The sequence below is a fragment of the Neoarius graeffei genome, chromosome 8 (assembly GCF_027579695.1).
Source record: "Neoarius graeffei isolate fNeoGra1 chromosome 8, fNeoGra1.pri, whole genome shotgun sequence".
Taxonomy (NCBI): Eukaryota; Metazoa; Chordata; class Actinopteri; order Siluriformes; family Ariidae; genus Neoarius; species Neoarius graeffei.
Window position 1 is genome coordinate 1939810 of NC_083576.1, and position 16986 is coordinate 1956795.

The following is a 16986-nucleotide window of genomic DNA, read 5'->3' on the forward strand; positions in this document are numbered from 1 at the left end:
ACTTCAACACTAATCCACCACTCGTGTAGTTTACACTACGTTACAAGAGAGGATTAATATAAATATAATCAGGTCACGGTTCAAAGACACAACATCTGATTCCCATCATTTCTGTAACTACATCGTTGTTATTTACTTTATTGCTAACATTTCATGAGTGAAAACTCCTGAGAGGGTTTTAAGTGTCGAACACCAGACGTGCACATATATGTAGCTTTGCACTTCACAGCAGAAGGGGCGGAGCCATCCGCCATCAACACTAAACATTAGGGTTCAAACTATGGACACAGTGACTCTGTGTACAGTGGACATATATAGTGCATGGCGTGTGATTTGAGACACAGCCTTCGTGTGACGTGTGGTGGTGCACTCAGAATTTAGAACCTGACCGTATGTGTGCATATAAATAATTCCTCAGAAGTATTAATGAGAGTTCTGTGCTACCTTTTCCCGATCTCGTTCTGTCTGAGGAACTGAATGTTGTTCATGCTATCGGATAATTCCGGATATTGTTCCACTGAGAGAATATAATACCCGTCGTATCCCTGTACTCGTCCTCCGTTGAGTAACTGCCTCTTCTCTGCCTCCGTCCACAGACGAGTTCCTGCCTCTCCGTCCCGTATGCACTGCGCCTCCCGCGCCCACGCGCTCGCCAGCGCCCTCTGTCGTGCTAGCTCCAGCACTCGTGCCCACTCCTCATCCAGAGAGGCCCCGTAGCGGATGTGAAGGGTTAACACACCACACTGTAGCTCCACGTCGGCGAAACGACGTGTGCGTCCGCCCATCGCAGCTGTCGACTGAGACACGCTCACATTAACGCCGTTCTCGAGCTGCTTATGCCCCGTCACGAGCCGAAGCGCAGCCAGGTCCGCTTCCGGAGCTCCCGTTTTTACAAAGTAATGCGTGTCACGTCCGTTCAAAGTGAAATGCAGATCTTTGAGATACAGAGCTCCGTTGAGGATGTTAGCAACTTTGATGCAGTCTTCATTCGCGATGCTGAGAGCGCGGGTTATCACCCTGCCTTTGTACACCGCCACCATGACGCCGCGGCTGATCAGAGACTCGCCAGGAGCAAACCAGAGCCACGGTTTAGTCGGTTTGTGAGACTGTGGCATCCGGTCAAACGCCAGGAATCCTTTGGCCTGACGCAGGACCTGCTGCTGAACTCCAATAGCCTGCAAGAGACAGTTTACATTCACAAGTGTCATTAAAGTGTCATTTAATGTGAACATTTAATTATCCTTATAATTTGGGATATAACATCCTCGTCCACTATGAGAGTCTGTAATTCTACACTAATATACATTCAACAAAAGATTCTTATGGCAATGTGGAATAGAACACATAACCCAGAGGAGAGAATACAATTAGGGTCAATTAGGAGATCTTTCTTAATCATTTTTTTCTTTTTTTTCTGTGCACATACACTGTTTGAAAGAAAGGTTCCATCTAGCATCCTTATGGGTTCTTTAGTTCATGGGTTCTCAAACTTTCTTAAAAAATGACAAAGTAAAATAATATTTTGGCTATTTATCAGAGCCTTAGAGGTTTTTTTTAATCTATATTTCGTATCTTTCCACTCCCTGAACACATTTTTATTAAAATGATCTATTAATTAAATTCACTGTTTATTTGAGTTATTAAGACTGGATTAAAATCAGTTTATTTCAGGTGACCAGTCAAACTACAAGAATCGTGGAACTCAGAAAATCCACATAAGCGCAGCTGCGTAAGTCGACTCTGAATACCAGGAACTTTCCCCATGTAAACATGAGCACGCTGTGAGCTGATGATCACGAACACCGATCAGATAACAAACATCATACAGCTGTTACCATTTCTACAGCATCACAAAATAAAATAAAAAATATATAGTGATCAGGATATTCGCAGAGCGAAGCAGTGAATCTGTCTGTTTGGCTTCATAAATTATTCAATCATAACTATAAATAAATAAATAAATAAATACAGACTCCGATCACTGGACGTACCGGAAGATTGTCCCAAATTTCACTCTTCACCAGTTCATAAGACACTTGAGTCATTCCAGACTTGGGAACTGGAAATCCCGGAATGCTGTTGTGGAGATGAAACCCAAATACAACCAGCCAGGTGGTCACATCTACAGGAAACAAACACACAAACATCAGTTTAAACACATCAGCTTACATCCTTCTCTCTGAAATCACTCAGATGGTGTGACTCTGACCCCTCACCCTTGAGAAATTCTTTAACATCCTGAACTTTGCTGATGGGATCATTGTTACGGAATGTGTAGAGGTTAAAGGGTGCTGGGTTTTTCCCAATCGTTTCCCATAACATGATATCTGGAGAGGTCCAACGGCCGGAAATGATGTCATAATCACGCTCCCCAAAATAAATGAGCTTAGTCAATGGTTCATAGAGACCACCATGGAACCCAAGTATGAGTTGGAGATCAGGGTTTGAATCTGAATAAACTTCTCCATATGCCGTGTAGTGTATCTGCTTCAAAAGTGCTCCGTCGCTCCCAAAAACCGCCAGTGGCGTGCCGGTATTGTCACAGGTGATGTAAAACTCTTTTCCACTGCTAATCTCCATGGCGAACACATGCCCCTGGAGGTCGTAGTACAAAGATGTGATCTCTGCACTCGAGTGGTTGTAGACGTGCGTGATGCGGCTCGGGTAGCTCAGGTCTGCATAGAAAAACTGCAAATGCTGCCCCAAACTGGATTTAGTTGAAATTCTGCGTCCTAACCCATCATAGCGATGCTGAATGTGCCAGCCACCGGATTTGCTATAAACACGCTCAAGGCGTCCATTAGAGTTGTAATAGTAGACTTCAGCTCCTCTCTGGCATAGAAATCCGTCCTCGTCCTGCTCGTACTGAAGGTCTCCATGTCGAGTGATACGATCTCGAAGGTCATAGCGTAACGGGAGGATCCGTGCGCCAATCGCTGGGCTAAGAAGGTGGATGTTTCCGTTTAAATCGTAGCTATATCGCCATGTTGGTTTTTTGTTCAGGTAGACGGTCTGCAGTTGGCCATCCACATCATATTCATAGCTGTATTTTGTAGCATTCGAGAAAGGTCCAATTTTCATCTCTCTTGACGTGACTCGACCCATTTCGTCGTACTGAACTGCGATCCAGAAAAGCATCAACCGAAAAAGCTCATAGTGGATCTCCCGGATCCGTCCGTGGCCATCGAAATGTTTAGTGTAAGTCATAACAGAGGTGGAAATGATCTGATTAATGTCATAGTACAGCACACCGAATTTTCCAAACTGCTCCACTTTTCCAGAAATATCATCATACTGGTAGAGGTCGATAGGCAGTGGCGTTTCATTGATCACACCCTGAATGCTGCTCACACGAAGATTTCCATCGTAAGCGTAATCAAATCTTGCGCTCACCATCCCGTCTTCGCTAAAGCGATATATCTGTCTGTCCACTAGGGGGCCGAGTTGTCTGTACCTAATGGTGCAGATAAAGCCTTCACTTTGCAGATTCACAGTCTTTAACACGCTGAGTGTTTCGTCGTATGTGAAACTGACACGTGTGCTATCGTACACGACTTCGGCTAGTTTGTCATTCCATCTATAGCGATAAATCACTCGACGTCCTGTTCCTGTCCGAAGCAATCGGAGAAGCCGTCCGTCTTCGCTATAGTCCACAGCGACAGATGCATTGCTTTCCGGAAGGTGGTAAAGATTTCGATAATAGGTTATGGAGCGAATCGTTTCCATGGTGTAGCGAGCGATGCTGGGCATCACAACGGCCGAAAGTTCGCCATCAGAGTCATACTCAAAGGTGAACTGCCGCTGACTGGCCAGGATCAGCACCATGGACTGGGACAAGTGGAGAACACATGTTACTAAAAATGTAAAATTTAAACAAGACATTTTCATCGTTGGAACTGGTTTAATGGTGAAGAGAATTCAGAATAAAGGAAGTGCAGTGAAATAACCTGACCGTTACCTTCTCCAGGTATGTGTAGCTCCATGTTTTCCCATCAGGAAACACTCGAGTGTGAATGCGTCCTTGTTCATCGTGCTCTACTCGCTCTAACACGGATCCCCACTGGATGGCGCTCAGCTGCCCGTTGCTCCTGCGAGTCACATTCACCAGCAGTAACTTGCTGCTCGGCATCCACACAGCAGGATGTCCTGTTACATCATAACTGATTTTCAGCAGGAATTTGCGGTGATCATCATAAATCCGCTCGGTTCTCAGCGTGCGGTCGTAATCGACAGACAGGATGTTCCGACCGTTCACCTGGAAGAGCAGAGGAAACCGACAGTTACAGAACTTCCTCCATTTTTGATGAGGGAATGAAAAGAGTTCAACTTGAGGCAGTTCTTCGAGCTTTTAATCAGTTTCGGATAAACTTCTGAACTCCCTAAATGGCCATGGGTTCATTTTCAATCCTGTAAAATTGGAAAATAAGGGATTGAGAAATGGTTTAAAGTATTTTATTGGGAACAATCTATAATTAATCATAGTTATATAACATGTGGCAACTTTAATTATTTACTCTGCATGCACATCTGCATTTAATAAAGCATCATTTAGAGGACGCTCGTTAGGATCTCAGAGCGAGCAGGTCTTAATTACACACATTTAGGTTTTTAAGGAACCAAAATTATATTATTTTTTCCGTACTTAATTGCCATTCTGTACTTTTTTTGTTTTACCTGTGAAACTAAATCACAGAGGATTTATAGAATTTAACTTTTTTTTTTACGTTACAGATTGTTTCAAACAAGCTCGTCAAGTGTGAGAGAGGTGACCTGAAACTCCCTAAGATGGAGTTCTTGGAAAAAGGAAGCCTTGGGATTAACCCTGAATCAACAGGACGAGAAAATCCTCCACTAACTGGCAGCGTTTTAGCCAGGGAAACTTTAGAACCCACATCGTAAAAATATTCAAGTTTTTGAAATAAGAGAATGTGTTATCTTATGTAACACTGGATGTTCTTTAGAGAAAACAAGACCCAACCACAATGAAGTTTTCTGACCAATCAGAATCCATAATTCAACAGCAGGATAAATGAAATGAAATGTGATCAACGAATCAGAGCTATGATCTTTACTCGTAGTTTGCGTCCGAACACTGTGACTTTCGAGCGAGTCTGTTCTTTCCTGAAGCGCCACTCGACAAGGTTTTGTCCGGCGTCATCTGGAAGCGTGATGTTCCTTCGAGCCACTGTTGGAGACGACGCACCGCACAGGATGTGAGGTTCGGTTTGGAAATGTGCGTTCAGTCCGTTTGCATAAAAAACCCACAGAGAGCCGTCATAGCCCACCACGTAGCTCGTCTTCAACTGATCTGTAAAACAAAAATAACCCGGGTTTAATCAGCGGCTTCCAACAGGAAGGGGAAAAAGCAAACATCACAAAAAAACAGATCAGATGACAGAGATGATGTTCAGGTCACTGTGGGCTGGAGGGAACCGGAGGAATTAAAGACAGGCAGTTTTTCAAGACCGCAGTGAGCAGGTGTGAGTCCATGTTTAGAAACGTAATTGTGTCACTGGGTCCATAGATTACAATACAAGCAGCTCTGAGTGGACGTGGCTTGAAGTCCAAAGACGGTAAATTCCTAATATTAATAAACTGCTATTCAGCAACATTCACAGGCATGGCGTCACATGCTTTCCACCAAGACACGCCTCTATATCAATAAGCATCGTAAGGGGGTGTGTCTCTGAGCCCATGCAGAGTCTCATGGAGTTGTTAATCTCTGCTGCCTCATAATTTAAAAATGCGCATGGAAGTAAATTCACCATTTTTGAATTTCAAGCCACACCCACTGAGAGCAGCTTGGATTTAATTTGTGGATTCAAAGACACACCCACATTTCACTGTACAGCCCCCATGACACACCCTTTGTGATCTTTTATTTCCCCACTTCCTCTCAGCTCCTAAACAAACCAAACATCACCTCTGTGATCTAGATCTGATTTGTAAAGATTTTCTTTTCTTTATTAAAAATGTCAAGAAATCACTTCCGAAGGTCTTAATAAGCCTAACATGTGTTTATATATGGGCGGCACGGTGGTGTAGTGGTTAGCGCTGTCGCCTCACAGCAAGAAGGTCCGGGTTCGAGCCCCGTGGCCAGCGAGGGCCTTTCTGTGCGGAGTTTGCATGTTCTCCCCGTGTCCGCGTGGGTTTCCTCCGGGTGCTCCGGTTTCCCCCACAGTCCAAAGACATGCAGGTTAGGTTAACTGGTGACTCTAAATTGAGCGTAGGTGTGAATGTGAGTGTGAATGGTTGTCTGTGTCTATGTGTCGCCCTGTGATGACCTGGCGACTTGTCCAGGGTGAACCCCGCCTTTCGCCCGTAGTCAGCTGGGATAGGCTCCAGCTCGCCTGCGACCCTGTAGAACAGGATAAAGCGGCTACAGATAATGAGATGAGATGTGTTTATATATGAACTCAAAGACACGCCCACGTTGACCACAAATCATCATAGATGATGTCATCTCTTCAGTAAAGTAAAAATTATCTTGCTCTAAATTTAACTTGCCGTTTTGTCTGAAAGGGACCGAAAGTGAGATTTAAAACGAACCCTGCTGTAGTGTGAGGACCGTCTGAATCGCTGACGTGTTCGCCGTAATCCCGGCTTCTTCTTCTTCTCTCTCAGAGTTTTCCATTTTCACCGACGAGACGACGCTGGCGTCACTGAGCAGACTGACCACCACGCCGCTGGGAAACGTCACATTGGTCAGCTTTCCTTCGCTGTCATAACTACAAGAGAAAGTTATTTATGGTACCAGGATGTGATGTCAGCACTTCTTCACAATTTCCTGCCATGGTCAATGACGGGGAACGCTGTATGATGACGTTTGCAGGGAGAAATGAAGTATTTTAGAGGAGCAAACTTGCTGCATGATGGTGTAATTTTTGAATCAGCAAAAAAGACTCTTGGGAGAAAAAACACAAGTGAGACAAATTTATTTTTTGTCAAGTCAACACCTCGACACGTATCAGACATACAGAAGCCTGGAAACACAGGATGTTGAAATTACTGCAAGACATTATGCAGTTATCTCAACTTAATATCTCATTATCCATCTCAACCTACTAACACTTTACTGAAAGAAATGATGACATTATTTCCACTTCGTATCTTATCACATCAGGATAGGAGGTTATTATTTTTTATTAACATCCTGTTACTTGACATAAAATCATGGGAGTTATTTTGACTTGTTGTGACTTCAAAATAGTATTTAATATCATAACTTGTTATTTTGACTTAATAACTCATCAAATTATGTAATTCTGAGTTCTCTCAAATCAAAAGCATTTGTGTAATGAATCTTGCTTGGGAATTCTAGTTTGGATGATGTGATCATCTCGTAGTGGCCCTCAGTGTAAACAGTACAAATAACTTTCTAAACTCACTCGTAGAAGGTGGTCCATCCATTGGAGGTGATCTTTGTTGCTAGGAGACCACTGTTGCCATGGTAAGTGAGCATCACGAGATCCCGCCCCTGTGTTCCCAGGCTTTTTAGTGCCCCGTTGGAGCCGATGTTCAGCCAAACCACCTGGTTATCAGGCGCTACGATTCGGACAGGCTGCCGACTAGCGTCTCTCCGGATGCGGAGGGTGTTTCCATGGCAATCGGTCATGGAGGTCAGATCTCCGTCGTTGCTGTAGCTGAAGTTGTATTTAAAATCTCCAGTCACAAGATTAGCCGTGTGCTGGTGCGTTCCGTTCAAGTCAAACATGTACACTTCCTGTTCTGCTGTGGAAGCCACTTCGTAAAGTCCTCGTGTGTTCATCTGCGGTTTGTTCGTCCCAATAGCTCGGATTCGGATATTTCCAAGATCGGCAACGAATAAAGTTCCATCAGGAGCAGCTACAAGTGAGGAAGGTGCATTGAGACGAGCGTCTTTAGCGAAACCGTCCCCAGTGAGGTAGCAATCGCAGTTAGCGTCTGTTTTGCAGTCGCAGTCGGACAGTGACCCGGCTAAGTGAGTGATCTCGCCATTTGGTGTTACGCTGCGAATGCGACTCATCTTCCGCTCATCTGTTTCAGCTATATGCAACACTCCAGTGAAGGACATGGTGATGGCACTCGGGGACTCCAGATGAGTGTGTGTGGCACGCTGGGTCTTGGTTACTGAAAGTTCAGCGAAGGGCATTGGACAGTTAAGAGGTCGTCCTGCTGCAACACTAACCTGCCCCTCTACTGTAATCCGCAAAACCACGCTGCCGTCCAGCACGAAAAGAGAATTATCCATCGGACTGATGGCCAAATCCGTCGGCCACTCTAATGAAACCTGGAACGAGAAAGAAACTTAAGCTTCAGCATCACTGGTTGAATTTTCATGCAGTTTATTTCCTGGCTTCTGAACTCTCCACCACTGCCTGTGGAGAGAATAAAGTGTCCCAGAGTTTGACAGATTCAAACATCCTGGACATGCAAAAGAGTGTTTACTGCTTTCTGTGGTACAGTGTTCACATGAACTGACCTGCCAAGCCTATTTTCAAAATAATTATTTCACAAATTATATAGACAATTGTCTAAAATAGGAACTAGTGTGTGTGTGTGTGTGTGTGTGTGTGTGTACGATGTTATGTACAGACACTGATAAGTGCAGGTAAAATTTCCAGCATCTACGCTTTCAGTGATTTCTCTGAACTTCTTTTTCTGTAGCAGAATGTTTGTACAACTTGCATCTTTAACAGAAAAAAAAACAAGAATTAATGCATAAGTTTTAATTTATTTTGGTTGTGAAATCAAGTTAGGGTCAAAACTTTACATACACCCACTTAGATCATTAATTCAGTGGAGCTGAAAGTTCAAAATATCTTTAACTCTCCAAGGCCTCTTAACTTCCTGTTAGTGATGACTGACTGTAGCTGGAAGCTTCTCTGTGCAACATAAAAGAGTTTGATTGACACTCATTGAATTGACCATCACACAGTACAATGGGAAAATCCAAGGAGCTCAGTGCAGATCTGAGAAAGAGGATCATAGGTTTACACTCAGGAATGTCTCTTAGAGCCATTTCTAAACAACTGTAGAGTCCAAGATCATCAGTTCAAACAATTGTACATAAGTACAAGTTACTGGGAGGTGGAGCCACTTTGCTGGAAGAAGATCCAAACTGTCCCCCTCAACCGAGAGGAAATTGGTTCAGATGGTCAGGAACAACCCAGGAACCACCAAGGCACAGGCCTGCCATGAACTGGGAGCTGCTGGAACACCAGTGTTACTGTCTACAGTCAGGTGAGTTTTACAGCAACATGGACTGAGACGCTGCTGCCCAGGAAAGAAGCTCCTGCTCCAAAATTCACACCTTCAAGCTTGACTAAAAAGTTTGCAACTGATCACATGGACAAAGAAAAAGCCTTCTGGCGGGAAGTTTTATAGTCAAGTCAAGTCAAGTTTATTTGTATCGCGCTTTTAACAATAGACATTGTTGCAAAGCAGCTTTACAGAATTTGAACGACTTAAAACATGAGCTAATTTTATCCCTAATCTATCCCCAATGATGAAGCCTGTGGCGACGGTGGCAAGGAAAAACTCCCTCAGACGACATGAGGAAGAAACCTCGAGAGGAACCAGACTCAAAAGGGATTATAGTCAAATGAGACAAAGATTGAGTTGTTTGGCCACAATGACCAGAGATACAGAGGAACACTGTTCCAACTGTAAAGCATGGTGGTGGTAGCATCTAGCCTGGGCCCGCCCATCCTAAGCGTGACGCAACACGAGGGCCTGTTGCGAGCTTAGTCTGGCCAGGCAAGCTATCTACAGCATTTCCAAGCTCCCGAAAAATCGGGAACCAATCAACTTTGAGCATCTCCAACGGCCCTGGGTAGAGGTGTGTTCAAAGCACTGACGTAGTAGAACTGCGACCGGAAGCCATAGCTTGTTTACAGAATCTATGCCGGAAGCGCTTCATTCACGCTTCCGCATCTATTACGCATAGATGCTGTATTGAAAGCATTTAACAGGAAGTTCTCATTGAAAACGGAGCAAAGAGCAGCCTTGGAGGTATTTATTGAAAGGAAGGACGTTTTCGCCTTGCTCCCGACCGGCTTCGGTAAGAGTTTAATCTACCAGTTAGCCCCGTTGCGTCGCATACGTCAGAGGAAAGAGTGATGTGATTGGTTTAAGCTTCGTCACAGCCTTTTCTGGCTTCGACCAGTAGCAAACTGAGGCATTTCAGGGAGGCGGGTCAACCACGGGCTCTGGGAAACGGTTTGGCTTAATAGCTTGGCCAGACCAAATGCTTGGAGAGCTTTGAAGTCGCGTTAGCCAGGCTAGGTAGCATCAGGCTCTGGGGCTGTTTCACTGCCAGTGGAACTGGTGCATTACAACAAACAGATGGAATCACGAAGAGCCTCAGAATTCTTCAGTATAACCACAAACCATCAGGAACTTGGATACAGTTGTGTGTTCTACAAGGACAATGATCCCAAACACACATCAGCAGGAGAACATTCAGTTTAAAACAAGTTCTGACCTCGACACTATTGAAAACATTTGAGCTATGTTTAAAACCAGGTCTGTTCCAGGAAACACACACGTTTATCTGAACTGTCCGAATTGTGATAAGAAGAGAAGACAAATATCCAACTGGAACTCTGACAGAAGCTTGTTGATGGTGAACAGAAGCGTCTGGTGAAGGTGAAACTCACTCAGGGACATTTAACCAAATATCAGGTGGCTGTATGTATAATTTTGACCCTGCACTGATTTCAGAAAACCCAAAATAAATTAAAACGTGTGCAGCAAATGCAGAGAAATCACTGAAAGCCAAAAATTACACCACATTCATGTCCCTGTAGGTAAATTTCTGACTGCAGCTGTAGACACGCTCCAGTTCTCCGTGACTGGCACGGTTTGAACATCTGCACTGACCAGCAGTGGAGAACAAATGTCTCATTTTCATAAACATTACCATTAAAATAATTTGTAAAGTGTCAGATTTGATGCGTCCTTGAGGGACTATTGAATTTTTTACCTGCTGGACGTCCATAACTGCGTCACAGCTGAGATGCCGAGCTGAAGCGAGGTCGTTTGACCCCAGGACAGTCGTAATAACGCCGCTGTGGTCGATTCTGCGGATCACTGTTCCGTCCACGAAGTAGATCAGACCGGTTTTGTCCACAGCAATCCCTGGGAGAGGAAAAGAAATGAGTGAGACTCACAGCTGTGTTCTGATCTCTCCATGATGCAGAGTCGACACGCGATGTGTTTGACTTCACGTTATTCGGGTCACTGCAATCGCGCTCTGTTCTTCACATCCCGCTGTGGAATTACTGCTCGAGGAGGAAGAAGCAGAAGAGGATGCATTGGATCAGCGCTCCGACTCTGCTGCACTTTCAATGGGTTTATTTTTTTATTCCTGCTGTAGATTTCAGATTTTAAACCGAAGCGATGTCACTGCTGCTTGTTAAATTCATTCATAACAGATCTCTAAAGTTCACCAGAGTTCTACACACCTTCATAAATTCCATAAAATCACACATGGTGGAGCTGTAAAGTAGAAACATGTCACTTCTGAGGCTGAACGTGAGAATGGAATTAAAAATGGTTTTATCTGTAAAATGAAAATGTCTCACTGCTCTAGAAATAACTGTGATCGTGGTTAGTACTGTTATTATTGTGATCATTAAAATTACTTATGATTATTTTTCTGTAAAGTGTAAACAGTTCACAGGAATTATTTTGCCAATTAATTAAACATAGTCCACTGTGACAATGATGAACTTAACAAATGATAATTAATGTTAATGAGTGAAAGATAGTTTATAAGAGTTCAACAAATTATTAAAATTTTGAGACTCAGCCATAGTTTGTGTCGAAACACTGATTTATTTTATTGGGCACTTTTTATTACCTGAAGCACCAAAATATAAGTTTTGTCAATAATATAATATTTTTGTTTGTTTCTAGCTCTGGCGTATTGATATTTTTTTTTTTTTCCTGCCTGTTAATGAATTTTTAAAGGCTAAATATAATCAGAGCTAGACTACAGGCTACAGTCTTGTTTGTTTACCTTGTTTTCACATAACTGGCTCAGCTGCCAGCCTTATGTTGATGTGAAGATTTACACATGAAATTGAATAAATAATTGTGACAAACTGTGCAAAATGGGGCGGCACGGTGGTGTAGTGGTTAGCGCTGTCGCCTCACAGCAAGAAGGTCCGGGTTCGAGCCCCGTGGCCGGCGAGGGCCTTTCTGTGTGGAGTTTGCATGTTCTCCCCGTGTCCGCGTGGGTTTCCTCCGGGTGCTCCGGTTTCCCCCACAGTCCAAAGACATGCAGGTTAGGTTAACTGGTGACTCTAAATTGAGCGTAGGTGTGAATGTGAGTGTGAATGGTTGTCTGTGTCTATGTGTCAGCCCTGTGATGACCTGGCGACTTGTCCAGGGTGAACCCCGCCTTTCACCCGTAGTCAGCTGGGATAGGCTCCAGCTCGCCTGCGACCCTGTAGAACAGGATAAAGCGGCTACAGATAATGAGATGAGATGAGCTAGAGATCAGATCTGATGTATATGTAAACAGACAGGACAAAACAAATCAGATCTGTGTCAAAACATTGGAAGTGTGCACCGATGTCGACAGCGTTAAGCTACGTCCACACGAATATGTTTAAGTTTTAAAATGCATCACTTTTGCGTCCACACGACTCCGGAGTTTTCAAGCCCAAAATACAAAGAATTTTGGAAACACTGGTGGCTCTGTTTTAGTGTGAAAACTCCAGGGTAGTGTTTAATGTAGACGGGAGAAAATGGAGATGTTTGGAAATGACGACTCAGACACTGATGGTTGCTTCCTTATTGCGTCTCATCAGTCACGACGTATCCTTGTTACGCCACTGTCATGCAGAGCTGGTCAAAGAACCCAACTTCATTACTTAAGTCAAAGTACAGATCCCACTGGTCAAATGTGACTCCGATACAAGTGAAAGTTGTCCAGTCAAATTTTTACTTAAGTTAAAGTACTGAAGTACTTGCTTTTAAAAATACTTAAGTATTAAAAGTACATTTTCTGTCAACGCATCGTTGCATTATTGCCACAACGTTTACAAAACCTAATGCCGTTACCAAAGACAGAAATGTCTCATCTCATCTCATTATCTGTAGCCGCTTTATCCTGTTCTACAGGGTCGCAGGCGAGCTGGATCCTATCCCAGCTGACTACGGGCGAAAGGCAGGGTTCACCCTGGACAAGTCGCCAGGTCATCACAGGGCTGACACATAGACACAGACAACCATTCACACTCACATTCACACCTACGCTCAATTTAGAGTCACCAGTTAACCTAACCTGCATGTCTTTGGACTGTGGGGGAAACCGGAGCACCCGGAGGAAACCCACGCGGACACGGGGAGAACATGCAAACTCCACACAGAAAGGCCCTCGCCGGCCCCGGGGCTCGAACCCGGACCTTCTTGCTGTGAGGCGACAGCGCTAACCACTACACCGCCATGCCGCCCCTGACAGAAATGTGAATCCACAAAATGAACACGTTGTGCCGTCATGGTGGTTTAACATTAAGCTAGCTGGTCAGTGAAGCTCCACCTGACATGCTAGCGAACTCTTTTCAAACTTAAAATCATATTGGGTAGCTAACACTACTAGAAAAGAAAGATTTCTACATTCTGTTTATCTGGCAAGATTATGCTAAAACATTTCTGAAAGCACTTCAGATAAGTTAATGTTATTCATGTTAAAATAGCTCCATTTTTACATGCTAACTAACAGTGTCCAAGTTAACTAGCTACAGTGCTGAGCGTAAATGAGTGCACCCCCTTTGAAAAGTAACATTTTAAACAATATGTCAATGAACACAAACAATTTACAAAATGTTGACAAGACAAAGTTTAATATAACATCTGTTTAACTTATAACGGGAAAGTAAGGTTAATAATATAACTTAGATTACACATTTTTTTCAGTTTTACTCAAATTAGGGTGGTGCAAAAATGAGTACACCCCACAACAAAAACTACTACATCTCGTACTTTGTATGGCCTCCATGATTTTTAATGACGGCACCAAGTCTTCTAGGCATGGAATGAACAAGTTGGCGACATTTTGCAACATCAATCTTTTTCCATTCTTCAACAACGACCTCTTTTAGTGACTGGATGCTGGATGGAGAGTGATGCTCAACTTGTCTCTTCAGAATTCCCCAAAGAAAATAATTTCTTTACACCACAAAGGTGAAGGCTACAAGAAGATCAGCAAAGCTTTACTCATCAGTCAGAATCCTGTAGCAAAAGTTGTACAAAAATTTAAGAAAGCTGGAACTGCAGCCATCTCACAGAGACGTCCAGGTCGTCCACGGAAGTTAACACCTCGACAGGAGCGTCTTCTGATGAGAAGGGTTGAAGAAAATTGGCATGCAAGTTCACTGCAGTTATCTAAAGAAGTAGAAAGCCAAACTGGGGTGACTATTTCCCGTGACACAATACAGCGTACACTGCAGAGGAATGGCATGCATGGATGCCGTCCACGAAAGAAGCCTCTCCTAAAGCCCAGGCACAAAAAAGCCCGCCTAGAGTTTGCCAGGGCCCATGCTGACAAAGATGAAGACTACTGGGACTCTATACTCTGGAGTGATGAGACCAAGATAAATGTTTTTGGAACTGATGGCTTCAAAACTGTATGGCGTCACAAAGGTGAGAAATACAAAGAAAAACGCCTGGTGCCTACAGTGAAACATGGTGGTGGCAGTGTCCTTATGTGGGGCTGCATGAGTGCTGCTGGTGTCGGGGAGCTGCATTTCATTGATGGCATCATGAATTCACAGATGTATTGCTCTATACTGAAAGAGAAGATGCTACCATCACTCCGTGCCCTTGTTCGTCGTGCACTTTTCCAACATGACTAAACACACATCTAAGGCCACTGTTGGATCTCTGAAGAAGAGCAGGGTGAAAGTGATTCAGTGGCCAAGTATGTCTCCTGATCTGAACCCAATCGAACACCTATGGAGAATTCTGAAGAGACAAGTTGAGCGTCACTTTTCATCCAGCATCCAGTCACTAAAAGAGGTCGTTGTTGAAGAATGGAAAAAGATCAATGTTACAAAATGTCACCAACTTGTTCATTCCATGCCTAGAAGACTTGGTGCCATCATTAAAAATCATGGAGGCCATACAAAGTACTAGATGTAGTAGTTTTTGTTGTGGGGTGTTTCATTTTTGCACCAACCTAATTTGAGTAAAACTGAAAAATGTGTAATCTAAGTCAGTGTCTCCCAACCTTTCTTGAGCCACGGCACACATTTTACATTTGAAAAATCCCACGGCACACCACCAAACAAAAATATCACAAAAATCTAGTCTCAATTTACTCACAATTTCCTTAGTGGGAAACCTGGGCCTGTTTAGTTGAACACAAAGCTGATATACTTGTAGGAATTGAAGAAAGACACACACGAAGATCTTCAACAGCTCTGAGTCACTCTCCTTTTTTAGTTTTTATAGCAGTCATGCTTGAAAAGCCCAGCTCGCATAGATGGTGATTTTCCACAACCTTTTTTTTTGCTTTCTTCTGACCTCTACTCATACTAGGGCCTTCTTCTGGGTCAGAATTTTCTCCAGGGCCCAGTTTGGATTGTGTACTTTTTCTTTTCAAATATTTATCTATCGCTATCACCGCTGTCACACCCAAAGCATTACTAATTCTATTGTTTGAATGGCAACACGTAGATACACAGGTTAATTAGCTACCTGCTGCCATCTATTGGAAGAGTATTTAATTGTTCTGCTGGTCACTATACGTCGCTGGGATAGACGAACGAAGACAAATTATTTGCAGTAAATAAATAATTTTCGGAACAATTAAGTGAAATTGGATAATGTCCCACGGTACACCTGATGATCTCTCACGGCACACTAATGTGCCGTGGCACAGTGGTTGGGAATCACTGAACTAAGTTATATTATTAACCTTACTTTCCCGTTATAAGTTAAACAGATGTTATATTAAACTTTGTCTTGTCAACATTTTGGAAATTGTTTGTGTTCATTGACATATTGTTTAAAATGTTACTTTTCAAAGGGGGTGCACTCATTTACGCTCAGCACTGTATGTGTAAACGTTAGCCGTGAACAAGGCGATGGCAACTTGGCGGGCAAATCCATAGAAAGTCATGTGACTAACCAGACTGCATAGCTATTGCAATGTTAGCATTAGCTCTAAAAGCACAAACAACTTCATTGCAAGCTTTCTCTTGGAATAAAACCTTCACAGACCTCGATATGCTTCCGCAGGTCGGATGGCAAGTTTTTGTAGGCCGTGACGTGGTTCGTTTTCAGCAAACAAAGCAAACATTTAAAATGAAACAAATCTTTATTCCTTTCAGAAAACTGAAACATGGGTTCTAGCTATAGAACCGTGGGTGTGTGCGTTCCCCAGAAGAACCGCCTCCTTCCATTCTGCCATCAACGGATTGTGTTAAATAACGCTGCGGAGAAATCATTGAACTTGATTTTATCCAGTCTATGGACGTGACGTGACCCGAGTGATTACTGATCGTCTGTTTCAGTGTCACCTGGGGAAAAAAAAAATCAATCATGCTTTAGAAAAGAAAAGAAAAGAAAAGAAAAGAAAAGAAAAGAAAAGAAAAGAAAAGAAAAGAAAAAACATCCGTTTTCAAAGCTGCTTCATAGTAACGAGTAACGAGGACCTTGATAGAAATGTAGTGGAGTGAAAAGTACAATATTTGTCTTTCAAATGTAGTGAAGTTAAAGTCATAAGTTTCCAAAAAATAATACTCAAGTAAAGTACAGATACTCAAAAAGTGTACTTAAGTACAGAACTCAAGTAAATGTACTTCGTTACTGTCCACCTCTGCTGTCATGTGACCCTTTCCCAGAAGAAAACAAGCAGCATCAGCTGTTTATACCAGCACGTACATGCTCGGTGCCCGTGAATGGCCATGTGATACACATTTTCTGGCGTGTTAGTGTGGACGGAGATTATTCCTAATACAGAGCTAAAATGCTCATCTGGATGGAAATTGT

At 43.2% G+C, this 16986-nt stretch overlaps 1 protein-coding gene across 1 annotated transcript in view; it reads right to left on the reverse strand.

Moving 5' to 3' along the window:
- Window positions 1–440: 440 nt before the first annotated feature.
- The window catches only part of si:dkey-237h12.3 (teneurin-3), a 192981-nt gene continuing 176435 nt past the window's right edge, over window positions 441–16986 (reverse strand). Inside the window, exons 22-29 of the mRNA XM_060927208.1 lie at window positions 10967–11121; window positions 7389–8269; window positions 6550–6728; window positions 5073–5308; window positions 3959–4255; window positions 2217–3828; window positions 1992–2122; window positions 441–1175 (exon numbers count right to left, since the gene is read on the reverse strand). Of these exons, the coding sequence (XP_060783191.1) occupies window positions 441–1175; window positions 1992–2122; window positions 2217–3828; window positions 3959–4255; window positions 5073–5308; window positions 6550–6728; window positions 7389–8269; window positions 10967–11121 (4226 nt within the window). The remainder of the gene's footprint in view (window positions 1176–1991; window positions 2123–2216; window positions 3829–3958; window positions 4256–5072; window positions 5309–6549; window positions 6729–7388; window positions 8270–10966; window positions 11122–16986) is intronic.